This window comes from Drosophila serrata, unplaced genomic scaffold (genome assembly GCF_035046125.1).
Source record: "Drosophila serrata isolate PLE 108 unplaced genomic scaffold, ASM3504612v1 contig_276, whole genome shotgun sequence".
Classification (NCBI taxonomy): Eukaryota; Metazoa; Arthropoda; class Insecta; order Diptera; family Drosophilidae; genus Drosophila; species Drosophila serrata.
The window spans coordinates 508,050-535,561 of record NW_028257174.1 but is presented as its reverse complement, the minus strand read 5'-3'; the positions used below and the strand labels follow the sequence as shown (position 1 = coordinate 535,561).

At 39.8% G+C, this 27,512-nt stretch overlaps 2 protein-coding genes across 2 annotated transcripts in view; one reads left to right on the top strand and one right to left on the bottom strand.

Moving 5' to 3' along the window:
- Smr (nuclear receptor corepressor smrter) overlaps positions 1 to 27,512 on the top strand; it is a 79,794-nt gene that overhangs the window by 49,476 nt on the left and 2,806 nt on the right. Inside the window, exons 7-9 of the mRNA XM_086835308.1 lie at positions 23,141 to 26,408; positions 26,477 to 26,616; positions 26,687 to 27,482. Of these exons, the coding sequence (XP_086691434.1) occupies positions 23,141 to 26,408; positions 26,477 to 26,616; positions 26,687 to 27,482 (4,204 nt within the window). The remainder of the gene's footprint in view (positions 1 to 23,140; positions 26,409 to 26,476; positions 26,617 to 26,686; positions 27,483 to 27,512) is intronic.
- Positions 1,613 to 7,163, bottom strand: LOC110178849 (uncharacterized). Its single transcript, XM_020946109.2, has 2 exons — positions 3,790 to 7,163; positions 1,613 to 3,537 (listed from the first exon to the last, which is right to left on the bottom strand). Exons 1-2 carry the CDS (start codon positions 4,296 to 4,298, stop codon positions 1,791 to 1,793), a joined length of 2,256 nt encoding a protein of 751 aa, XP_020801768.2. The 5' UTR covers positions 4,299 to 7,163; the 3' UTR covers positions 1,613 to 1,790.

Below are 27,512 nucleotides of genomic sequence, written 5' to 3'. Positions count from 1 at the left end.
ACTGCAGTCCTTTGGCTTAAACCAAAAACCAAAAAACCCAAGTTACCAGGACTTGCTCCTCCAAGGAAGACACACTCTGTGTCCCTCTTTTTAACTGCGTTTCTTTGCCTTCTGTTTGCGCTGCGTTCACCGCCAGCGTTTTTCGATTAATATTTCATCAAAAAAAGGAAAACCCCCAAAAAGAAAGCAGGAGAAAAGCGGGAGAAAAAGCTATGATGGCCTCAAGTCAGAGTCAAAAAAAAAAAGAAAGAGTTGACAGTAGAGAATATATATATATATATATATATATATCTCGATTTCCAAGTTCCAGTTTTTCGGCCGCTTGTGGCTTGTGTTTGCACCACCGCCACCACCACCCACTTGAGTCAACCCCTCCCCGCCACCCAACTTCACCTTAAATCCACCCACTTGAGGCAGGAAACCACCACCCACTTGGCACTTGCCACATGCCACATGCCACTCCTCCTAGCTTCCCTGCTCAGTGCTCATCATCTTCGGCCTTGTTGTTGGCTGTCATCATCATCTCCCTGGCGAGTTAATTAAACTCAATTAAATTAATTTCCTTTCCTTTTTTTTAACGTCTTTTTTATTATGCAAGTGATTTAATTTAATTATTAAATTGCGGCAAGGATTGTTTACCTTTCGCAGCGTAAAAGCAGAAGCCGAAGCAGAAGCAACGTTGCCTTCTCTTATCCCACCTTTGTCCATTTCCATTTGCATTTCTCCGCATTTCTCCAAAGTTGAAAGTGGGGAAAAAAAGGATAACGATAAATGCGATAAAATTCGATTTGAGTTGTGTCTATCGATAAACATTGATAATAATCATTAATTTGGTCATTTATCATTGATTTTATCTACTGATTAAAGTCGTTTTTAGGGATCGTGATCTGTAGATTAGTGTTTTAAAAATGTCATTAATCGGCTTTATTATTCTCTAACTGCTAAGCTTGATTGTGTTGTAAAATGTTATCGATTCAGTTAGGTTTCTTTAGCTATGGATTTGGAATATATAATTCAAGACTCTTACACTTCGCGTTGTTCAAGGCAATTCATCGATTGATCTTCGATAAATGTCCTTAATCGCCTTCATTTTTCTCTATCGATTAGCATGGATTCAGGAAGAAATTAATCGTTTTCTGTGTGATATTTCGATAATTGTTGATAACATTTATTTATTGCTTAAATATTTGTCTTATGTTTTGTGATTTATTGTTATATTTAATTGATCTTTTGAACCTTAAACGATTTAATATTATGCTGAAATTATTTTAAAACAAAATTCTCTCTTTTATATTAAATATTTGATATCTTCTTGTGATCATTCAATATGCAAATTATTCGCATAAATCTCTTTAAACTGATTGATATTGTATATATTTTTATATAATTTGTTATATATTTAACATTTTATGGACTTGTCTGCTTGAATTTTTATTATAATGGCAATGATTTAACTGCTCTATTAATTTGTTATTGTTAATATTATTATTAATAATGACAATGATTTATCTGCTCTGTTAACTTTTTGTTGTTTACTCACCTGTAACATTTACTTACCTTGTAAATGTTTTACCTTTCTTTCGTTTATTCCTTCACCCTTTTTATACACTTGTTTTCTTTTTCTCTTTTTGTTTATATATATTTGATATATTTATTTAATTGCATTTCTAAAGAGAGCGCACAAAAAAAAAAAAAAAAAACATGGAGACAAACTTGTAGCATTTGTTTATAAATTCGTAGATTTCTTCGATGATTTTTGATTTTTGGAGTGTGTGTGTGTGTGTTGAACCTTAGTTCTGTTGTTGTGGATCCTCTCCAGAAGTATCCATTAGAGTAGGAGCAGGAGCTGGACCAGGAGCAGGAGCAGGAGCAGGAACCTCCCTCTTACTCACATTGCTGCTGCTATTGTTACTGTTGTTGCTGCTGCTGCTGCTGCTGGCATTGCTCGTGTTGCTCGTGTTGCTCGTGTTGCTCGTTGCATTGTTGCTTGCCGCCGCTTCGATTTCATCGGCGTGGCACATCTTTCGATGTTTGTGAACAAAATAGTAACTGGGAAATTTACTGCCGCATGTCTTGCAGGGATAATATTGGACATTCATATCCAAGGGTCGTACCTCGCGACGCAGCAATGCAGCACCCGTTGCACCTGCAACTGATGTTGCAGCAGCAGGAGTCGCTGTGGCTGCCGCTGTTACTAGGGAATCTGCCTCAAGGCTGGCCAAGGTTGTGGGTGGCTCTGCAGCCAATAGCTTCTTTTCGCCACCACTCGTGGTCGTAGTCGTCGTCGTGGTTAAGCTCAAAGGATTAAGATGACGCTTGGCATGCTTTTGATAGCAATATTGCGACTTGAAGGTGTGCTTGCAATAGACACAAACGTAGAGCTCTTGATTGGAGGAACCACCGCTCGTTGAGGCTCCTGCTGAAGAGCCACCATGGGTTGAATGCTTCCTGGAGGAGTTGGAGGTGGCCACCGATTGCACAGCATCCCCACTATTCTCACTCTCCTCCTGCTGCTGCTGCTGCTGCTGCTGCTGATGGCTCAATTGTCTCTGCTGACTGCTGATGGCCCTGGCCATTTGCTGGTGAAATGAATAGCTAACACTCTGCTGACTGCGATGCTGCTCTGAGGAGGATCCTCCTCCAGGTGCTGATGATGTGGCTAGACCTCCTCCAGCCGGATGATTGGTATCCATACCCTCGGGCTTGTGGCCATAGGCTGTATTTAAGATGCGACGAAAGCGTACGGGTCCATCGCAGCTGGCCACATCGATAATGAATTTGGAAACGGATGATGGTGTTGCGGTTGTTGTTCCAGAGGAACCCAATTGCTCCAGCTGGGCAGCCGGGACAGGAGCCTTGGCCACCTGAAGGCCACTGCCACTGGTAGATGTTGCTCCTCCTCCTCCTCCTCCTCCGCCTTTTCTTGATCTTCCCTTTTTGCCCTGACCCTTGTGTGTACTTTCCCTTTTGGATTTTGATAACTTTCCACTGGAAGGAGTTGCCATAATGGAAGTTGGAAGTGCAGGAGTTGTTGCTGCTACTGTTGGTGTTGGCTTGACATCCAGTCTTTCGATATTTAGACTTCCAGCACTACTTCCAGCCAGGGAACTCACCACGGATACATTACAGTCCATATCCACATCGGGTTCCACTTCCTGTTCATGTTCAGGATCCAATTCATTATCTGTCACCGTATTGCTATCGATAAAGACTTCAATGTCCTCCTCCTCATCATTATCCTCTTCGTTATAAGCAGCACGTGGACTGGTGGCAGCCACTTCCATGTTGAGGAAAACCGCTGGAGGTGCAGGTGGAGGAGGAGCATGTGGAGGAGCAGGTGGTGCCTGAGGTGGTGCAGCTACTCCTGCGGGTGTTGCCTGTGGCATGTGTGGCATGAAACCGAAATTTGGCATTGTGGCCTTGCTGGGTATTGGCCGGATAACCTTGGCTCCACTGCTGGGCACAGCAGCTGTTGGACAAAGCTGGCCAGGATTGCCATTAAGATAGCCCTCGGTTTGTGCCCGGGCCAAAAAGGAGCTAAAAAAAAATTAAAAGTAAATTGTGATACGAGGTTCTTGAATATTTTTTTAAATATTTCATAAAGTTCCGCGTGAATTGAAGTGAATTTTTGTATATAAACTCTTGAGAGAGTAAACCTAGGGATCCTTAAGGCTAAGCCAAGGAACCCTGGCCTTTATAACCAAGAAATGTGATTTAAAGATGATGGAATTTTAATGAGATTTGGAAAATCTTGAAGTGTTCTTTTCTTCTTTTGTAACCCAAACCCACCGGCATATCTCCAGGGCCCTTGGCATGTGCAGGACATGAGTGGCCAATAGGACGGCAAATATGTTGTCCACGGTCAGATCCAAATATCCCGTGTACATGTAGGTGAGCAATGGTGCAAATTGATCCGCCGTCACATTGCTCAAATAGAGGAGCAGCTCTCCCGTTGCCGTTCCCGTGGCGCTGGAGGAGTTACCATTTGCCGCCGCTGCCGCTGCCAAGGTGGCCATGGTTGAGGCTTCATCCAAACGAATGGCGGAACGTAAATAGCCACTGTGCATCCCCAGGACGAGGGAATGGGCCACAAAACGTACACTGCTGGGAGCTGGACCCACCTCCAGGATGACATCCGGTGGGGAGCTCATGACCAGCGAGGTGGCATTGCCGGGTAGTCCTACTCCCAATCCCGACGAGCGTGCTATGGCCGGTGTGGTGCTCCCAGTTGTGTTGTTGCTGCTGCTGCTGTTGTTGCTGCTGCTGCTGCTGCTGCCCGTCAGCCAATTGGTGAACATTGCACGTGCACAGCCAATAACAAATAACAAACAACAAACAATTAAAAAAAAATAGGAGCGAACGCGCGAAAGGATGCGTCAAAAGGATGCGAATGCGAATGCGACGAGTGGCGGGTTAGGACACGTGACCAGGGCGAAATCGACTGGCGAACTGATGGCCCACGGCCCTGTGTCTCTGGTATTTATACTCCAAAAAAGGCAGCAGTCGCAGCAGCAGCAGCAGCAGTCGTCGTTGTCGTTGTAGCTGTCCTTCGTCCTGTGTCCTTCGGCCTTCGGGATTCGTGAATTCGAGGATTCGTTTGGCTGTCGGTTGCCAGTCATATTATTCTTACATTTCTTCTTGTTAATTGTTTATTATGGGAATCTCTATAAAAGGAGATAATTTAGTCAAAAGATTTTAATTGATGAGATGCTAAAAATAATTATTAATTGAAGTTTTAAGAGATATATAGTAGTTTTATTTGTAATTACTAAGAAAGAAATTATTTTATTAGGAATTCTCATGCTACACATTTTCTCGAAGAGAAATATATATATTTTTTATGATTATTTCTAATATTTTAATATTTGTTATTAATGTATTTTCGTTATATAAATTCAATAATATTTTTAATAATTATTATTTATTTATATTCCGTATATAATGGCATCATTCGATTTTTTAATGCGTTAAATACGATATTTTCGATATATTTTATTTAAGGCTTTTTACTTAACATTTCCCTAAAAAAATCTTTTTAGAAGGGATTTTATTTATTTCTACACTGTAAACTTAATTAAAAGTTAAGCTACAGGATAAATATCAGGGATAGCTACTTTGGATTTTTGCTGAGTTTTATTATTATATTTCTAAATGTTATAGAATATTTATATTGTGTATCTTGTTGATATTAAATATATAAATATTTCTTAATTAACGTTTTCGATTGCTCGAATGCTCGATAGCGATATTTTTCGATATTACAAACGATATAAATTATATATCGTACCATTATTTTCGATATATTACGATGAAGCTAATTATAGCTATATTCCTTGTCTTTTTATATATTTTTCACTTTCTTTATATCACTTAAAAAGTTGTTTAAGTTTATTTTTAACAATTTGGTTATTCTTTTCTTTATTTTCTGATTATTATTATTTTATTTTTGAGCTTGTTGCTTTCGGTTGCAAGTAAATGAAAATAATATTTTGTGACCAAAAAGTGTTGCCTACTTAAGCGGGCAACCGGGGATAGGGTAAAGGGTAGGTTTTTTCTCCAATTTTTCTCCCCCTACCCCCCTCACTTTTTGACCCAAAATGCAGAGTGGCAGGATTTCGCGGTCCTTTTGAGTACATTTTTCCACCCACCTCCCCCTTATCACCCCTCCTCCCCTTCGTTTGCATCTCTCACATCCATTTGCATGTGTCATTTGAGCGCTTAACAACTCTTTACCGTTTTCTTGTGTGTGGGAGTGTGTGTGCTGTACTATAGTGTGTGTGTGTGTGTGCGTGTGTGTGTTACCACCCGAAAATGTTGCCTCAATCGACTTAATTGATTTGTGGGCATAACCAACACATATTTACACACTGTTTGTATCCTCTACATATAGCATGTTGATTTACTGGAAGTGTGTGTGTGTGTGTGTGTAGGGAGTGTGCGTGTGTGTGTGTGTGCCTTATCTGCTAGTAAATGTGTGTGTTTCTTGTGGTTGTATTGCTGGAATTACCAATCAGCTATTAGCGTAAATACCCTTAAAAATAATCTTAGTTGCTTCAGGTGATCTGTTTTAAGATGATTTTTGAGATATTTATTCCTTTTTTTTTGTTGGGATTTCATTATAAAATTAATTAAATATAATAATAATATGTAATAAACATTATTAAATCCCTCTCAAAGTACCAATTCATGACATTTTATTGAGACTTGATTAGAATTTCTTTGCTTAAAATAAAATCAAAGCTTAAATGGGGTTTTCATAGTGAAGATTATTTGTAATAATATTTATAATTATATTCCATATACTATAACTTGAATTTAGTACATATCTTATTCTTCTTTTGATTTCATTCAGAGTATAAACCCCTGATGTAAACAACATACACCTCCTTTGGCTTTCTGCATTATTTTTCTTAGATTTCCATCAGCATACAAAACCCAACGCTGGTTTTTCCCCCATTTCCTTTCCCCCCCCCTTGTATTTTTTTTTTGTGGCTTATTTGGTTTGGCTTTTAATTACCGTTACTGCTGATCGGTTTATTTGAGCAACCGCACCCTTTGGGTCTTTCCTTCCTACCTTTATCCTCTATCAATCGGAAAAAAAAGGACATTCATTGCGGTTGCCCCTAAAAATACAAATTGGGGGGAGAGACAGATTTCGGCTGTCCGATATGGCAATTGGTCAGTTTGTTGGCTTTTTATTATGGCTATATGGCTATATGGCATTGGCCCTTATTGATAGGCTAATTTAATTAAGAGTCGCCTTTTGTTAGGACCTCCTCGTCCACTCACATCATGTCCGCTTCGATTTCACTTCAATCAAGCGTTAACAATTTTAATTAAATTATTTCCAAATGTAATTATAAATGTGCGTCATGCATAAATTGTGTTATTAATTTATTTACCTACCGCCCACGCCCACCGCCCACTGACAACAATTGCAATTACACCGAAAAGTCGAAAGTCCTGCAGGATCTCTCTCTCTCTCTACCGGATAGGTGCAAAATGGGTAGAAATTGTGGCAAATGGTGAAGGAAAACAACGGACAGGGGCCATTTCACCAGACGCTGGTCCGAGGCCAACTTTTTGAATAAATAATCACAACGTAGGCAAAAAATAAATTTCATAAATTGGCATAAAAACGTGGAAAATAAAACAACACAAAAAATAAATATATAATATATATATACATGTTCTGAAATGCAGAATATATATATAAAAAATCCAACTGTGCGCAGCTTTTTTCGACATCATCGTCGTCAATCTGTGGCATGTATTTTAAACGTTGCCATTAATACCCCATCCTGTATTGTATCCTTATCCCGGATGTACACTTTGTCGATGTCCCTTTTTGTCTGGTTTTTTATTGCTACATATTTTTAATTGTTTAATGCACTGTGCGTGCATGTTTTCTACTTTTTTTTATGAACTCTTTGGGATCATCTTTGAGTGATCGATATTAGTGGGATTTTTATTAGTAAAATTATACAAAACAAGAAAAGGAAACAAGGATTGAATTAAAAATCGATCATAACTAAGCTTAAATATTCACATTCTTTGAATTCATATTTATCCATATTTTTATATGACAATTTTTAATACTAATCAAAATTTGAAAATCCCATAACTAACCCAAAAATGCATTAATTTCAATTCGGAAAGCGGTCTTGTGCTAGTTTTTAGCAGGTTAACAAAGTTGCATACTCCATTTAAAATGTAAATTTTTTGGCTGATTTTTCCAAATTTTCATGATGTAACCCCTTTCCTCTAAAAAAAAATGTTTAATTTTTGAAAAAATTTTTTTTCTTTCGAAAATGACTAAAAATATTCCCTTATTGATACTGATCAAGAATATATACGATTTATAGGGTCGGAAATGAATGCTTCACAGAATTATAAGCTACCGACCAAAATTATATTCATATATTCATGAAATATGAATAGCTCTAATTGATTCCCACCTTATGTGGTTCATTTCGTCCCACTGTAAGCTGCACAGTGGAATTGTGTCACCTGATGTCGCTGTAGCAATGTCTTTCCGTGATGCACAATTCAATTCAATTCAATTAATGAAACGTTGAAAAACGAAGCGCTGTTGTGTCACTTTTGCCTCACTTTGTGTGGGGCCACACTTTGTGCTGATCTTTGCAGTAAGTTGGCAAATTGCCTGACAACCGGAAAACCAAATCGAAGCAGCAGCAGCAACAGGACACACACACACACTCCCCTCACCTCACCTCACCTCGCTTCACCTTGCCTGTCAACTGGCTTACACACACACACACACTCACACACGCACAGCACCAGCTCGGCTTTGTCCATGTTGACAAGGAACTTCTGTTCCTGCTGCTCCTGCCTCTCGTCCTGCGCTCAGCTGCAGCTTATCCCAGTTGGATTTTATTGTTTGCATACACTCCACTCCACTCCACACACACAACCACGCACTCACATCTATATACATATATATACACTCACTGGTATCCTTGCAGCGATATCCTGCCGCTGCTCATCCTTCGCTTCTGGGTGGAAGCGAGTCAAAAGGGACAAACCTTTTATGACAATTAAAACATAATTGACGGTCAACATTAATAAACCAAACGCACACCGAAAAAAAAGAAATACAATACAATACACGGCAGCAGAAAAGCAAAAGAGCACAAGGCAACAGCAGAACAGAACAGGATGTCCAGGATATATGCATACATATGCACTTGGAAAAATGAAACTGATAAATTTGATATATATTTTCAATACACTGCTTGGGTTTTCTTTTAAAGATTTTTAGGAATTGAAATTTTTGAGTTTGCGGTGTCTTGTTGGTGAATTGTTGAACATATTTCTTTGATATTATTTAATTATTCAATCTACTTCAGCAGTATCTATAGATCTATTGATGAATCGTTGATTAATTACTGATGAATGGTACTGCAGGGTAGAAAGCTCTTTGAGAGATATAACCTTTCACCAACGCACACCTCGGTTTATTACAATTCTTCAATAAGGCTTGGTGAACTGTATTTGTATATGTTTTCTTATTATTATTATTATTATTTTTTGAGGAACTACTTGTCCAAGTTGGAATATTTTTCGCTTTTTTTTGTTGTGTGCTGTGTGGTGTATATGTTACACCAACAACAACACCAATACTGGCCAGCACAAGATTGCAATTGAACTCTTTTTTTTTTTTTTTTGTATAAAAAAAACATAAAACAAAACAAAAGGGTGCGATGAAACGAATAACGCACTAATCCCCCAGCCAGGATATATATAAACTCTCTTTGCCAGATCCCCAGAGATATATATATATATTCTCTACCCCTGTCTTTCTCTCTATCTTTATCTTTCTGTCTATCTCTATCTCTCTCCCTTATCTCACACAAATCAACAGCCATTTTGTGTTAGTTAAAAATTCTTTTTGTGTGCCCAAAAAACCCCTCTCTCTCAAAACAAGAAAAAAAAGCAAGGGGTGCCACCCAGAAGAAGGCAAAGCTCCAAAAACACGGGGGGAAAAATAAACTAGAAAACGCGCCAAAAACGAAATTTGAAAGCATTTTGTGTGTGTGTGTGTGTGTGTGTGTGTGTGTGTACCGTCAATTTGGTCTATTAAACTGGTGACACACGACCGTTACTTACTTACCATTATTTCTGTTGCTATCGCTGTTGTTTTTGTTTTATTAATTTGTTCATTGCATTTTGAAGTGATGTCTGTCTCTGTTGCTGCTGCTGCTCTTTTGTGCATTATGCTGATGGAAAGTAAACGCGAAATAAGAAGTGCCTTGGTTGGGGTTGCCAAATGCAATTTGATGTTTTGAGCTATGTCCGGCTGTCAAAAGGCCCGAACGAACGCCCAACCGCCCAAAAGTATGCAACACACGCCGCTGCAAGCGGCTTAACTGCCCGCAATGCAGCAAAAAGTGGGAGGAGAAGGATGGGTGGGTGGGTGGCGCAGGTTGACAAAGCAGGCGGCAAAAACTGGTCAGAAAAAGGGGGAAGGATGAGGAGCAGCAGGAGCAGGAGTACGGGGAGGGGGAAGGGTAACAGCCACCAAAGTCACCTGACAAAGACCCAGGACCCGCGCACCGTTTATGAAATTTTGAACAAAACTGAAATTACGCTAATTGTTTGGACTCGCGCAAAGTACACACAAAAAAAAATGATAGACTTTATATTAAAGAAAAGGGTCAAGGAATAATGTAAATTTAATAAAAACCAAACAAAAACCTTAAGGGATTTTTAAAAGGAAGTCAAGGAAGTCTAACAAATATTAAAATTCAGTCAAATTTCCCATATCTTTTGGGTTATTTTGGTTTAATATAATAGTTAGTTTTAAAATTTAGTCAATTTTTCATATTTATTGGGTTATTTTGGTTTAATATAATAGTTAGTTTTAAAATTTAGTCAGTTTTTCATATTTATTGGGTTATTTTGGTTTAATATAATAGTTAGCAGCAACGTTTAAGATGCAATTTTGTTAAATGTTTTGTTTTAAAACTTTTAAACTTGCAAAACCGATATAAAATACTTTTTTTTTAGACAAATTACCAGAAACAAGGCGTGTTAAATATATAGCTCTGAGATAAGGATTTCTTTTAGAACTTAAAAATATATATTAATTTGTATTTTCTTCCATATACATCATGTAAAAGTATTCTCTTAAAAAAATTAGCAATGGTTAAAATAGAGTTCATTTTGGCTTACTCCTTAAACAATTGAATAATATAAATTATTAAAAAGTAAATTCAATATTCCGATTTTTTAACTTAATAAAAACTAAAACAGGAAAGTTTTCGGAATTGAAATTAATAATTTTTTGGTTTGCTTTTGATATTTTTAGATTTTAATTTTCAAAAGAGAAAAATTTATATATTTTTAGGGACAAAAAGCGAATATTTGTAATATATCCATTTACCATTAAATTTTTTAATAATTTAGTATAAAATATAGAAAATATTTAATAGACAAAAAATGCTTTAAAGAAGCTATTTAAAGATTTTTAATAACAAAACAAACGACTCACTCATTTATATTCCGGTTAATCTGTTGGTTTATCTCATGTGGCCATGACTGTCCCTTATAATAAACCCAACATTTTCTCCAAGTGCATAAACTGCACCCTTTTAGGTTTTTTTTTTTTAGTTTTTTTTTTAGAAGGGAAATTTGGATGCTTCCCATTGCCGCCTGGCCAAAGCAGCAAAAACAATTAGCGAATTTGATGAGGAAATCCGTGTAACACGCGTTGGAGGGAGATGGAGGGGGGTTTGGGATTTTGTCAGGGAATAGAGGTTGCAGCATCCATTTCCCTCCTCCCCCACCTGTTCCCCTTTTGCACCTGTGTGTTTGGTGCAGCTAATTAATAGACTTTGGCGGATGTGTGTGTGTGTGTGTATCTCAGTATCTCTGTTTCGTTTTGTTTGTCCAACGCATTAGCCGCCAATTCGCTTTCCGCATCCGCATCTGCATCTGCATCCCCCATCCGCATCCTTCATCTGCATCCACATTCGCGTTTTGCACAACCAATTTGTTTGCCTGGCAGTTTGTCAGTTTTGCGGCTCCTCTGGCCCCCACTCCCATCCACGCGCCGGCCTTCCATCGAGTGTGTTTGCTAATTAGTAAATCATAATTACTCACTCGCATTTCACAATTTGTAAGCCGCCCTCAGTTGGCCGTTGCAGCACATCATCCCTTGCCTCATCCCTTGCCTCATCCCTTGCCTCATCCCCATATCTATCCCCCCATGGCAATCCAATTCATCTGTCCAATAGAGCCACCAGGAACCTGTCCGCCCCCCCAACCAGTCGGTCCCCCCCTTGAAAATCCATCCATCCATCCGCCATTCGCCAGATCGGAAGTTTTTTCTTTTTGTTTTTTGAACCCGCTCAAAATGTGTCAACTTGGACACGCAAAAAAAATATATAAACAAATTTAAATTTAAAAAAAATAAAAAATCAAGTAGGGAATCGATTTAGTATGGTTAAATTATGAGAAATACTAACAGGAAATCTCTAAAACATTTATTCATTTGATATAATAATTGAATTTTAAACAAATTTAAACGTATAAATTTTAAAATTTTATAAAATAACTATATCTTTCGGTTGAAATATATGATATGATCTAAAATAATAAATCTTGGAAACATATACTATACTTATGATATAATAATGTAATTTTAAACAAATTTCAACAAAAGTATTATAAAATAACTGTATTTTTTTGGGTTGAAATATCTAATATAATATAAATTATAAATATATATTTAAAAAGTACATTACTTCAAAGTAATGTTAAATTTTATGACATTTACCTTAACAGTTCTATAGTTAAAATTTTAATTTTTCTTCTTCAATTAAGGGATCATTCCTATATCAACTATAGGATATAGTCTTCACATTTTTATAAAATGAAGATTTTTTATAACATTTACACTATTTAAGATATTTGCTGAAAAAAAAAAACTCGAATTTCCAAGCCATCCCTAATATATCTTCTATTTACAAATTCAAAGACTCCTATTTCTAAACAAAACAACATTTAATTTGATACTTAAAAGTAAGGTTAACATTACCTTAATTATAAGGATTCAAAATATAATCTCTTAAGGTTCTAGAATATTTTCGTTTTCAATTATTTTGCTCAGTGCAGCGGTAAACGCGTCTTTCTAATTGCCTTCGCCAACGCGCAATGCAATGCATAAAGGGAACAAGGCGGGAAAATTGGTTGGAAAATTTGGAAGGGAAAAAGGAAACGCTGTCCCCATTCCCCTTTCCCCCCTGATCCCTACTCCCCCCAAAAACAAAGGGGTGAAAGGATGGGGAATATTAGCAGAAAGTGTACTGGGCATTGGCAGGATTAGTGGATTAATGTTGTCAAAATCGTTTATTTAATGCAATTTTCTTTGCTTAAAAAATTGTTCTTGTAAACAAAAAATAATATAATATAAAGTACTAAGAACTAAGATGAGAAATGGATTTCAAGTAATACAAATTACTTTTTAGGAACCAGAAAATATTGATACCACTTTGATTCAGGGTATTATAGTGTTAGTCAGAAGCTTAAAACTATTTGAAGGAGCCATTTCCGACCCTATAAATCATATATATTCTTGATCAGCATCTCTTTTAAGCTATAATATAAGCAGCGAATCTTTTAAGCTATAGCCGGCCTAAAAAAATTATTTTCTGAAATTTCCCATTTTTTTGAAAATAAGGAAAGGGGTTACATCATTAAAATTTGCAAAAATCTGCGAAAAAATCACATTTTAAATGGAAAAATGAGATTATTTAAGATAAGCTATGATTGATTTCCGGTTCATTTAATATATAAACTTTGGCTGCCCAAAGTTTCGTTTCTTCTTAAGACATCCTTTAATATTCTAGTTTGTTTATTAATTTAATTTTAATAATTATTAGAGTCTTCTTAAAGGCATCCCCCGCCAATGCATCAATTAAAAATATTGTTCAAAATTACCCATTAATATCCTACTTAAGCCGAAAAAGGGAAAGGGTAAGGAACACTTTATGAAAGGGTAAAGCATGCCAAACCACAGGCAATTTGCCTCACAAAACTGTTGCCTTCTTTTAGGCGCTGACAAACTAATTACTGAACCAACTAAAAACTGAAACGGAAACGGAAACTGCCGAAAAAGACCAACAGGAGGAGGCAAGCGTGTAGTAAAAATAATCCAAAAATAAGTAAAAAGCCGAAGCCAAAGAGTCAACATACATATATACACAGCGAGAAGATTGTGTAAAGAGCCGGAAAGGAACAGCATCTGCTAATTATGAGTGTGTGTGTGTGTGAGAGCTTCTCTTTCTCTCTCTCGCTCTCTGTTGGTTCTGTCTCTTTCGCTGAGACTTTTGCTTACATATGTAATTAAATTGCTCAATTAAAATTGCACACCCTTTTGATTATCTCTCTCTCTCTCTCTCTCTCTCTGTCTCAGTGTCTCTCCCCTCTCGTTCGCTCACGTTATTAATCAGTGAAAATTGTGTTGTTGAAGGAAAAAAAAACCAGGCATATTATTTTTCAATTGTTAAGAAATTAATTACAATATATTTGAATATATATATTTTAAATGAAATGAAAAGTAATTAATTATATAATTTTAAAAGTGTATACTTAATATTAGTTAATATTAGTATTATTAATTTAATACCAATATTAATTGGAAATTATTTCTATATAATATTATAAAAATATAATAATATTAATACTAAATTAATACCATATAATTTTATTAATTTAATAATAATATTGTTATTAATTTAATATTAGTATTAGTATTATTAATTGAATATTAATATTAGTATTTTTCATTTAATATTAATATGAGTATTATTCATTCAATACCAATATTAATTTGAAATTATTACTATATAATGTTATATAAATATTATAATATTAATATTAAATTAATACTATATAATATTATTAATTTAATCACAATATTGGTATTATTTTAATATTATTATTAATTTTAATTTAATATTAATATTAGTATTATTAATTTAATATCAATATTAAGATTTAATTGGGATTTCGATTAATAGTTTCCATGCCTTTAAATATTTTATTTTCGATTTAAAAAAATATTATTTATTAGATATTTTAAAGAAGAAAGTATGAGCAGTTTTATTGTACATTAGTTAATTTTCTTCTTTAAATTAGAAGCCAAAAGACAAAGCAATTAAATAATTCCAACTATTTTTTTTAAAGATCTAACTTAATTAACTATTTCTCTCAGTGCACTCGCACTCACAAACCACACACACACCCACACACTCGTATGCACTTTTGGGGGAGCTGCTGCTGCTCCAGTTGAAATGACGGCCACAATTGCCCGGAATAAAATATGCTTTTCCATTCTGTTGTATTTTCAATTTTCTTTTGTGTTGCGCTGATGCTGCTGCTGCTCGGTCCTCGTCCTCGTCCTTTCGCGTCCTTTTTCTCGCCCTTTCTCCTGAGCCAATGCCGCCTTTGCCGTTAAATCAACACCATTTCGCAAATTAAAAGTGCCAAGCAAAGCGAAAGCGTTTGCGCCAAACCGAGTCGAGCCGGTTGGCGGGGTAGAACGAAAAGCGACGTTCATATTAACTGTATTTACAATTATACGGTGCTCACTATCTGCTCGACTTTGATCACACTTGGAAAAAGGGATCATAGTTTTTCGATAAATCTAAATCATTTTGATTTATTGGCAATTTATTTGATGTGTTAGAACCTAGCATTTAATATAAATAGAAAGGAAATTGAATTAAAGGATCAAAACGGAAATGAAACTTAACTTAGCTTTAAGTCATTTTCATTCTTTGAGGTAGATATTTATCGATATTTTTATATGGCAATTTTTCCAGTAATCAAATATTCAAAATCTCATAACTAAGCCAAAAATGCCCTAATTTCAAATCGGAAAACGGCTTTATGCCAGTTTTTATTAGGTTAATAAATCTACAAACTTGATTTAAAATGTTAAAAAATTCAATTTTTTGTCATTTTTTTTTTTTTAATTTTAACAATTCAACACCTTCAATTTTTTTAAAAAAATTGAAAATTTTATTTTTCTCCAGAAAATGTCTAGAAAGATTCCTCTGTTCATACTGATCAAGAATATATATGATATATAGGGTCGAAAATGACTCCTTCTCCTTCTTTTAAGCTTCCGACTGAAGGTGCAATACCATTTTTTAATCGATATTACCTATATTTTTATGCCTATTTTTTAGAAAAATCATAGTTTTAAAAATCTTATAACTAAGCCAAAAATCCATTAATTTCATTTTGAAAAGCGGTCCTGTGCTAGTTTTTAGCAGGTTAACAAAACTGCATATTCCATTAAAAATTGAATTTTTGGCCGATTTTTGCCAATTTTAACCTTTAACCTCCTTTTTTCCAAAAAAATCGAAAATTTTTGTTTTTTTTCGGAGATGTCTAGAAAGATTCCCCTATTAATCCTGATCAAGAATATATATGAATTATAGGGTCGGAAATGGCTCCTTCACTTTCTTTTAAGCTTTTGACTAAAATTATTACACCCGGAAAAGGGAAATAGTACCCGATAAAATGTTATACTAAATACATGATCATAATCATTAAAATGAAGGATCACAGCATTTAAAATGGTTCCTAATTAACTTGCTGATTTATTTCATAAGCAAGAATACAAAAGGATGTAAATTTCAGAGATGTTTAGATAATACTAATACTGAGAATAAAGACCCCATTAAAGAAAATTGAGGGAGATCCTTTTTTTTCCTCTGTGTGATCCTTTGCTCTATCTCTCTCTCTCGTTCGGTTTCTGTCACTGATTCTCGCTGGCCTGCCCACTCCCACCCTCTCACTCTCTTTGCATATGTGTGGGTGCATTGGCTGTCATAATTCCTTCTGTTGTACACCCATCTCTTTCCCTCACTCTCTCTTGCTACCTCTCCTGCAGGCTGCCACTTCCACTTCCAGTTTCCTGGAATTCGCTGCTCTTTGATGTTTGCACAAGTTGGCAGCTCTCCTTCTTCTGCTTACGCAAGTTATGCTGCTTCTGCTGCTTCTCCTTCTTCTGCTTCGCTACTCTCTTTCGCTCTGCCAACAACAAATTCCCCATGGTGCTAATTAGCGGTTGTGTCCTTCGTCCTGCGACGCGGCTGCTCCTGCTGGCAGCGTTTTGCTTGCTCTTGCTTTCGCCTCCCCCTTGCCGGAGATATTCTCGTATATTTTTTAATTGGCCGATTTTTGTTTTGGTTGTTTCTTTTTTTTTTTTTGTTAACAGCGTTTTCCCGCCTGCTTTCCCACCCGTAGTTGCTTGCTTTTCCGATGTGAAGTTTGTTATATTCCAAATTGATTGTTATGGGTTTATTGCGGCTGAGATTTGATTGGATTTGCGTTTTCATTTTACAGGAATTTTTTGTTAACATTTAGGGTTTAAAAAATAATAGTTTGCATTTATTAAACTATTTTGTCTTTATTTAAGAATGTGTCCTTTAAATAGAAATAAAAAGGAAAGAATAATTTTTGTATATTTTCGTTTTATTAAAAATATTCATAACTTTATCTTTGAAAATAATGTAATTATAAATATTTAAAATAGTGTTATAAAATCTTTTCTCTCACTTTGTTCACTTTGTTTTGCTTGCTCTCTCTGTCCCTCTCGCTCGCTCTCTCTATCCCTGTCTCTCGCTTCTATTGTTGTTTTCAATTGTCTAATTGAAAGTTAAATAAATTTTTGGTAACTTGTGCAGAAATTTTGTGCTGCTGCAGCAGAGTCGAGAGAGTAGAATCCAGTGGGAATTACCACGTGGAGAATGATGATGGGTTTGCCGATGGGAGGATAAGTTTAGGTTAATTTGTGTTTGCTGATATATGTGTATATATTTGGTTGGCAAAGCCAAAAACTATTTACCCAAAATGGTCGAAATTTAATTGCACAATTATTATTGTGCAGCATTTGGAATGATGAATGCAAATGCGAAGGAGAAAGGCAGGTAGTGGGAATGGGGGCATGCCACAGGGAAGGGAGAAAGGCAGGTAGTGGGAATGGGGGCATGGCACAGGGAAGGGAGAAAGGCAGGTAGTGGGAATGGGGGCATGCCACAGGGAAGGGAGAAAGTCAGGGACTGGGACTTGGTTTTGGTAATTGCTTTGATAATGTGTAGTGCTACTATTACTTACTAGGTCAGCATCCCACAGTCACAAAACAGAGACATTAGGCCTACAAATTGAGAATGTCTTCTTCCATATATATATTATAAATATATATATATAGATATATATTTGCCGCAGCAAAATCTCCCTTCTCCCCCTTGCTCCATAGACCGCGCCTCAATATTTACTCTTTGTACTTGCAAAAGAAATTGTACTAATGGAATTATTTCATTTTGGCCCAGCAGCAGGGGAAAAGGAGACTGAGAGCTCTGCCTCCAAGATGGGGGTTGTGGTGCTCTGTTCTGTGGCTGTGCTGTGCGTTGCGTCTCGTTTTGTTTTGTTTGTCGTTTTGATTTACTTTTGGTTTTTGCTTTTTTTTTTCCCACCCCCCCGACTCCTTTTTCTTTCGCTTTTTCCTTCCCATAATATATATATATATATCTATTTTTTTTACTGTGCAAATAACTCGCAATGTTCCACGTTTCATCTGCCTTTTGCCTTCTCCTGCTCCAAGTTATACTCCTGCTTTCCTCTGTCCCCAAATAGTCGCAAAACTGCACAAATCAAAGTGGAAAATATATAGCCACAAAATCGGTGAGAATCGAAGCAAAGCACACAGATAAAATCTAGGTTTTATATATATTTTAGAAGACTCTGTGATTGGTTTCTTTTTAAATATTAAACCAAATTCTTGAGGATCTCTCAATCTCAATCTCAATCTCTTTCTTTATATATAGATATATTTCTTTGATGTTATAGATCAGCAAATAATTGCCTCATAAATTTCTTTGTTCCATTAAACTCCCTTTGAAACTAGATTTTTAATCCCTGGCGATTCCTGTAGTGTCCTTATTTTAATATATATTTATGGTTTTGATTTTTTTTTGTCTGTGCATAAAGAAAAGCCAAGCCGCACATCTTGTTCCGCTTTCCCTTGAAATATCTCCGTATCCTTCACCTCCACTTCCTCCTTTTTACTGTGGCGGTGCGGTGCGGTGAGGCCTCTCCTTCTGCTGCCATCGAAACTTTTTTGTTTTCCTTTGGGGGCGGTTCAAATAATTTTTTGACTGATTGAATTATTAATAAAATTGATCGAAATGCAAAGAGAGATGCTGCTGCCGCTGCTGCCGCTGACGACAACGAACGTTGCTGGTCAGCAAACAAAAAAGCTCACAAAAAATTAAAAAGAAAGCAGGCAAAACTGAAATGAAATAAAATAAAAAACGGAAATTCATATCACAGTTTGGTTCATGTTTTTTTTTTGTATTTCTCTGTTTTATTTGTTATTATTATTTGATTGAATTACTTTAAAGCGAAGGAGAAGGTTTTCTCGTCTCCGCTTGCCCGCATAAGTATGCTATGAAATTCGAACGAGTCGCTGTGAGCAATAAGCAATGAGCATTCATCCTATAGGTCACATTTAATTAACACAAATTTCCATTAATATGCATTAATTACAGACGACTTGACTTCATTTTTGTCGAGCTGTCATGTCCGAGTGTGCAAGTGTGTGTGTGAGTGTGTGTGAGTGTGTGAGAGAGTGTGTGTTTTTCCCCGAAACGAAAACAGAAAACACAGAAGGGACATCAATTGTGTGTGTCTGACATTTGATCAGTATGTCTCCCATTTTGTGGTTTCATTTAATTATAATTGAATAATTTGATTTGAGAAAGACAGATTTTAATCCAATCGAAGGAAGCACTTGGAAAATAATCTACACAAAGTTTGGCAATTTCATTTTTATTTCGAATAAAATATTATATACAGAATTTGCTAATTTTATACCCTTTTCCGGGTATTAAAATTTTAGTCAGAAGCCTGAAACTATGTGAAGGAGTCATTTATGACCCTATAAATTATATATATTCTTGATCAGCATCAACAGCCGAATCTTTCTAGCTATATCCGGGAAAAAGAAAATATTTTCAGAAATTTCCCATTTTTCGAAAAAAAGTAAAGGGGTTACATCATTAAAATTTGCAAAAATTGGCCAAAAATTCACATTTTAAATGGAGTATGCAGCTTTGTTAACCTGCTAAAAACTAGCACAGGGCCGCTTTCCGAATTGAAATTATTGCATTTTTGGCTTATTTATGAGATTTTGAAGTTTTCAGTAAGTAAAAAAAATGTTCATAAAAATATCAATAAACATTGATTCAAAAAATGTGAATATTTTAAGCTTAGTTATGATCGATTTCCAATACAAGCCAAATTAATTCCCACTTAATGTCAGATACTTTCTATTCCAAATAAAATTTTAAAATAGTTTTCGGTGAAAATCTCGCTGTTGATTTTTTAAATCATTACAAAAATTGCTGACTTTTTGCGGTGATTCATACCTGTTTTTATTTTTTTGTTTTAAGCCCTGCCATCGGCCGGAGTGCATAAAATATTTACACGATATATATTTTTAAATCAAAATTAAATAATAAAAAACAAGGTTTTGCCCGGGCACTCGACCTGGACCCCATTCCGCAGATGATTGACGACTGTCCCTGTCCGTGCTCCTCCTGCTCCTGCTCCTGCTCCTGCTCCTGCTCCTGCTCCTCCCCTCTGGCAACCTCAGCCCATATTTTCCGGGTCCTTTTATTAATTAATTTATTTGGTGCTGCCTCTCTGGAATATCATGTGCCGGGGCATGTCCTGGAATTTACCATTTACCATTTACCATTTTCCCCCTTCATTTTATGACAGATATTATTTGAATTTTGATTTGTTTCTATTTCATATATATATTTTTACATATTTAAATAATCGTTTTATCATTCGAATTATTACTAAACCCTAATGAATTAATTATTGAATTTTGTATATATATAAATTTAAGCAGTATCTTGATGTCCATTGCATTGACACACAATCTCATTTCGTTTTCATTTTGATTTACAACATTTTTTGTATCGGTTGGCCGCTATTTGTTGATCTCTTTACTGGTTTATTGGTTGCTGGTTGGTTACTCCTCTTGTTGTTATTACTGTTATTAATATTAAATATTTATTTTCATGATTTTTATTTAATTTGCAATCTATAATTGCAATTTGATTGAGCTCTCTGAGCCTTGTGCAAAAAAACAAAACAAAACAAAACAAGAAAGGGAACTGCCATTTTTTATTTTTGTTGCATTTCCCGCCCCTCCGCTTAACAATCAAAATTAAAATGAGTGGCTTATTAAAATTTTAACGCTCTGAAAAGCATTTTTTACTGATGGGGGAAAATATGGAGGAAAAGCGAGACGAGAGGCTACTTTGATGTATTTTCATATTCCGTCGAGATTCGCGAGAGTATATAAAGGAAGGAAGGACGAAGCTCAGTGCTTTTATTTGGTCAGCGAAAGTATCAAAAGCTGGTACTTCCCCGCCTGACATTTTTTGTGAAAAACTCTCTGATTGATTTTACTGGCAATCTCCAGCTTTCCCCCCCTCCTGAAAGCCATTATTTCCTGTCTCCGTTTTCATTTTAATTACATTGATTTTGGTTAAATGCGGCCGCTCGCTCACTTTTATTTGCACATCATTAAAATTGTAAAATTATTAAAGTGGCAAAAACAAAAACTAAGACAAACAGAGAAGTGAACAGAGAAGTCGATGTGATGATGATGGTTCTGGTGGTGGTTTCCCTCAGTTGGTCAGGGATGGTTCTGCAAGGATAACAATCTTGAGGGAATATCTTGAAACGGAATTAATTCAGATTATAAACACACGCTTTTTTTGTTTTATAAGCCAACAAAAAATAATATTAATGAAAAGTTGCATTCCTATTGTTTCTAATACAAGTTGCTTGCTTTAAATTAGCTTTCCTTTGCTGTTAACCCTATTTTAATGCCATTTTCCATTTTCAACCATCATCAGCAATCGTTATCATCTTTATCCTGCAACCCCAAGCTCTTTTTCAAGGAAAAGTGCGGGGGAAAAGCGTTTTAAAATATTCAATTGCCTGCTGCTCATTATTTGTTAAGTGGCTTAATGAAAGCGCTCTCATCCTCATACTCACCCTCATCCTTGTCGTCCTTTCCCCTCTTTTTTTCCCCTGGTTCCTTCCTGCCCGCCTGACCAGTTGCTTTAATTAAATCGCATTTTTTAATGTGTTTGCATAACTTTTGTGCCTACAGTCGTGGCAAAAAATCAGCATATTTATTGCGTTGATAGAATAAAGATTAATTACAGGGATTATATATTGTGTATGTTTCTTATTTCTAAATATAATTAAGGAAGACCCTAATATTACACTTATTGTGGAGACTTAAAATTATAAAGCTTGCAACTCTTAACTAAATTTATCTTAACTAAAATAAGTTATTTACAATTTTCCCACTTTGAACAGTTTTTAAAATTATAATTTTAGTCAGAAGCTTAAAACTAAGTGAAGAAGTCATTTCCGACCCTATAAATCATATATATTCTTGATCAGGATCAACAGGCGAATCTCTCTGGCTATCTCCGGCAAAAATTTAATTTTTTCAAAATTTTGAAAATTTTATAAGGGGTTGTTACATCATGAAAATTTGCAAAAATCGGACGAAAATTTACATTTTAAATGAAGTATGCAGTTTTATAAACCTGCTAAAAACTAGCACAGGAACGCTTTCCGAATTGAAATTAATGCGTTTTTGGCTTAGTTATGAGATTTTTAAAACTATGATTTTTTTTAAAAATAGGCATAAAAATATAGGTAATATCGATTTAAAAATGGTATTGCACCTTCAGTTGGAAGCTCAAAAGAAGGTGAAGGAGTCATTCATGACCCTATAAACTATATATATTCTTGATCAGCATCAACAGCCGAATCTTTCTAGCTTTATCCGACCGAAAAAAATGTTTTTCAGGAATTTCCCATTTTTCGAAAAAAAGAAAAGGGGTTACATCATGAAAATTTGCAAAAATTGACCAAAAATTCACATTTTAAATGGAGTATGCAGCTTTGTTAAGCTGCTAAAAACTATCATAGGAACGCTTTCCGAATTGAAATTAATGCGTTTTTGGCTTAGTTATGAGATTTTTAAAACTATGATTTTTTTTAAAAATAGGCATTAAAATAAAGGTAATATCGGTTAAAAAATGTTAATGGAGATTCAGTCAGAAGCTTAAAAGAAAGTGAAGGAGTTATTTATGACCCTATAAATCATATATATTCTTGATCAGCATCAACAGGCGAATTTTTCTAGCTTTATCCGACCGAAAAAAATGTTTTTCAAAAATTTCCCATTTTTCGAAAAAAAGAAAAGGGGTTACATCATTAAAATTTGCAAAAATCCGCCGAAAATTTACATTTTAAATGGAGTATGTAGCTTTGTTAACCTGCTAAAAACTAACATGGGAACGCTTTCCGAATTGAAATTAATGCATTTTTGGCTTAGTTTTGAGATTTTTAAAGGAAGCGTGTGGCAATCTTTCTCCCAGAACGTTGCAGGATTGATTATCGAAACATATATATATATATCTTAATATATTTTCTACATAATTAGAAACTATAGCACCTCCACTAACCGCACTCTCTCCCCTGTTCCTCCTTCCAGATCGCCTGGCCAGCTGTTTTGTGTGCAAGGCGGAGGCCTGCCCCCGAACCCGTCCCCTGAAGAAGGGACGTGGCCAGCAGTACGGAATTCCGGATGAAACGATCCCGGCGGGCGCACGCGTCTGCAACAGCTGCCAATGCAAATCGGTGCGCAGCCGTTATCCCAATTGTCCGCTGCCCACGTGCCCCAATCCCAAGGATCGGGCCCAGCGACTGCGGAACATTCCCTCCCGTCTCTTTGAACTGGCGCCGGAAGTGCGTGATCCGGTCATGGCCGAGTTCCAAATACCGCCGCACGCCACCCGCTGCTGTTCCGCCTGCCTGATGCGCATTCGCCGCAAGCTGGATCCCCAGCTGAATCTCACCGATGGCTCCAGCGGCGGTGCCGGCAGTGGCAGTGGCGGTGATGAGACGGATGTCAGTACCTCGTCCTGCGATGAACGTGAACCCGGTGGCTCTGACACTGCCTCCGTGGAGAGTCCAGAGAATTTGCAGCGTCACAAATCGCTCACCTCCATCAAGCAGCACCTGCAGCTACATCAGCAGCAGCAGCAACATCAGCAGCATCAGCAACATCAGCAGCATCAGCAGCAGCAACATCACCATCAGCAACAGGCAGCGGCAGCAGCGGCGGCCCAGCAATTGTCACAGCCACAGCCACCGCCGCCCAAGACGTCGTCCGCAACGGTGCCACAGCGTGGAGACACACCGCTGATTATCACGCCCACCCGGATGAGTGGCAAGGCGGGGGCATCGGTGGGTTCTGGTGCCACCAGTGGCAGCAATAACAACGACAACGATCGTCTGCTGCCACCGGCCGCTGGACAGGCGCCCAAGAAGCAAAAGACCAGCGAGGAATACGACTCATCGGCCACCGAGACGGCGGATGAGGAGAATGAGAATTCGCCGGCCAATCGTCAGAGTCCCAAGGTTCTCTTTCATGGTCATGGACATGGGCACAACAATGTGGCCGGCCTGCAGCCGCCAGGTGTGGCCAATATGGGTGTGGCTCCAGGTGCTCCCGGTCAGCAGCAGCAGCAGCAGCAGGCGGTCAATGGACCCATTGCCATGCGTCGCGAGGCAGTCAATAATGTCCAGGATTGTGTCTTTTCGGTGATTGAGCGTTCGCTGAAGCACAAGGGTCCACAGCCCAAGGGAGGTCAGCAGGGACAGCAGCAGGGACAGCAGCAGGGACAGCAGGGACAAGGACAAGGACAGGCTTCCACACCTGGTCAAAGTCAGTCACCGCAGCAATCGTCCAACAATCTGGATCGCAAGGAGCTGACCATTGTCATGGAATATCGCCAGGAGCCACCGCCATCTGGCATACTCAAGCAGCAGCAGCAGCAGTCTGGCGGAGCACCACCACCGCCGCCGCAGCAATCCTCCGCGGGTGTGCCACATGGCACCTCTGTGCAAAAGCTGCAGAGTTCCCGGCCAGCAGCCGTGGCACCACCACAGCCTCAACCGCCCACCAGCTCGGGAGCTGGATCCAATTCTGGCAACAATGGAACCAGCGATAGCCTGGCCACCTTGTCGGTGGTCAGTCCCCACCTGGGCTTCGGCGTTGGTGTGGGTGTGGGTGTTGGCGTGCCACCGGGCAGTCATCCGGGTCTCATGGCCCATGCTGCTGCCTCGGCAGTGGATAAGGCCACCATAACGCCGGTGGTGAAGCAGCCAGGAGGCGGAGCAGGAGGCAAGAGTAGCCATTCAACGCCCACGCCACCGGAGACGATCATTTACAATGTACCAACGGCACATCCACCGCCACGTGGTTTACCCCAGCCGCCGCCGTCGCAGCATCCCGGTCATCCCTCGCAGCAGCAGCAGCAGCAGCAGCAGCATCCAGGACAGCATCCTGGTCATCCGCCGCACGGTCAGCATCCGCAGCAGGTGCATGCCCAGGTGCAGCAGCAGATGCAGCAACCGGTGCCGGAACCAGAGCCGCAAACCCTGGATCTGAGCATCAAGAAGCCACCGCGTGATGGCCACTCACCGCACACCGGCTCTGGCTCATCGGCAGGCAGTGGCGGCAGCTCCTCATCCTCGGCAGATCGTCACCATGGACCACCGCCGCCTAGCATGTCCATGAAGCACATTGTCCGCTCCACGGCCATGTATCGTGGCGATACGGTCACCGTGCCCTCGTTGACAGCGTCCAGTTCGTATCTGTATGCCCAGCCGCCGCACGGTGTGCTCAAGGGAGCACCGGGTGTGGGAGTCGGTGTGCCCGGTGGCGGGGCACTCTATGTCCAGCCCGTGCCAGTGCCCGTGCCCATTTCGATCTCCGGCCAGGGACAGATGCCACCGCGACCAGGACAACCGCCGCCAGCACAACCGCCCTCGGGCAGGGGCAGTGCCGGTGTGTCCAAGGTGCCGCCCAAGCTGAGCCCGCAGCAGGCGCATCATCTACATCCCGGTCATGGCCACTCGCCGTCCCAGCAGCAGCAGCAGCAGCAGCAGCAGCAGGCGGCAGCAGCAGCAGCAGCGGCAGCCGCACAGCAGCAACAGCAATTGCTCGTCAAGAGTGGATCGATTACCCATGGAACGCCGGCCAATAGCGCCCAGCAGCAGATCATTGTCCATGCCGCCGCAGCGGTTGCAGCAGCTGCTGCTGCTGCCTCCTCATCCTCATCGTCGTCCTCGCTCCTAAGCCCGAAATTCGATGGCCTGGTGAGACAGACGACGCCCGAGGCTGGTCCGCCAGGTGGTCCACCGGGCAGCGGTGGCAGCAAGCATGGCTCCATCACACAGGGAACACCACTGCACCTGCCGCCCCATCATTTGGAGAGCAAGCGAGCCTATGAGTTCTACAAATCCTCGCAGCAGCGTCACAGTCCCGCCCAGCAGCCAGGAGCCGGCGGAGCTGGTGGTCAACAGCTGCCACCGCCACCGCAGCAATCCTCGCCGCAGGCACCGCCACCGCAGGGCTATGGTGTGGGCGTGGGCTCACCCTATGCCCGCTCACCCTTTGGCGGCGTTGTGGAGCCACCAGTGCTGAGCACGCGGCAGATTGTGATGCATGACTACATCACCTCGCAGCAGATGCAGGGACAGCAACAGCAGCAGCAGCAGCGGAATATGTCACGTGGCAGCAGTGCCAGCGGAGGAGGTGGCGGCGGCGGTGGTTCGGACAAGGAGTCACCCTCGCCACGGAACAGTGTGGGCAGTGCCGGAGGCTTTGTCTACGGCGGTGGTGAAAAGGAGCCGCCACCAAGGGGCAGGCCGGAGTACTCCAGTCGTGCCTCGCCAGCGGATCATGCAAATAGGTAAGGAAGGAGGAGAAGGAGCAGCAGGATCAGGAATGGTACTAATGTCTCCTTTAAATATTTTACAGCACTCCCAGTCCCCATAGGACACCACCACCCCAGCGCCAGGGTGTGATTCAGCGTCACAATACCGGCTCGAAGCCGCCTTCGCCGGCAGCTCCACCGCCCAGCAGGATGCACATTGTGGCACCGTATCAGTATGCTCCAGGTGAGGACACACACTAATCACACACACTGTTTTGGCAGATATTAACCATCTTCCTATTCCCTTCTTTTAGCTGGCCACGATGCCCTGGCCTCATTTGTGGACGTGGCTGTGCAGCAGCCTCAATTGCCGGTGCCCTCGCAAAAGGATGACAAGTCACCGGGCGCCGTTCCCGGACAGCAGCAGGTATCTGGATCACAAGCTTCGGCACCGCCACCACCACCACCGCATGCCGTGGCCGTGGCTCCACCGCCACCGGTGGCCCATCATGATCTACGCTATCGTGACCTCATCCATCACCAGCATATGGCCGCCGTGGCTGTGCATCAGCAGCAGTTGGCGCAGCACCAGCACCAGCAGTACCGCCAGCAGGTGGATCTGCAGCGGCGCATGGATCAGGCCAAGCGGGATCAGCAGCGTCAGCATCAGCAGCACCAGCAGCATCAGCATCAGCAGCACCAGCAGCAGCAGCAGCAGCAGCAGGCGGCCCACCAGCAGGCCCAGCAGCAGGCACAGCAGCAGCATAACCATGCCCTCGAACGCGACCGGGAGATGCTGCAGCGCGAACGGGACCGTGAACGGGAGCGGGAACGCGAACGGGAGCGGGAACGGGAGCGAGAGCGAGAAAGGGAGCGTGAGCGAGAACGGGAACGGGAACGTGAGCGACGCGAGCAGGACAGGGAGCGGCGTGTGGTGGCCGAGGAGCGTGAACGGGATAGCCGGCGAATGGAGCGTATGTTTGCTGCCGGTGGCGGTGTGGTAACAGCATCGGGTGGCGCCGGTGGAGGACCACCCCCGGGTCATTACATACGAGCACCAGTGCCCGAGACCGGACCGCCACGTTCCATACCAGACCGTGAGCGTGAGGCGTAAGTATCCCTCTTTCCCTTGCATATAAA

Excerpts from the sequence above, each read along its gene's own strand:
- LOC110178849 (XM_020946109.2), bottom strand. The coding sequence starts at position 4,298 with ATGTTCACCAATTGGCTGACGGGCAGCAGCAGCAGCAGCAGCAACAAC. Across the intron at positions 3,538-3,789 it reads AGGGCCCTGGAGATATGCCG|CTCCTTTTTGGCCCGGGCAC; the intron begins GTGGGTTTGGGT and ends ATTTTTTTTTAG.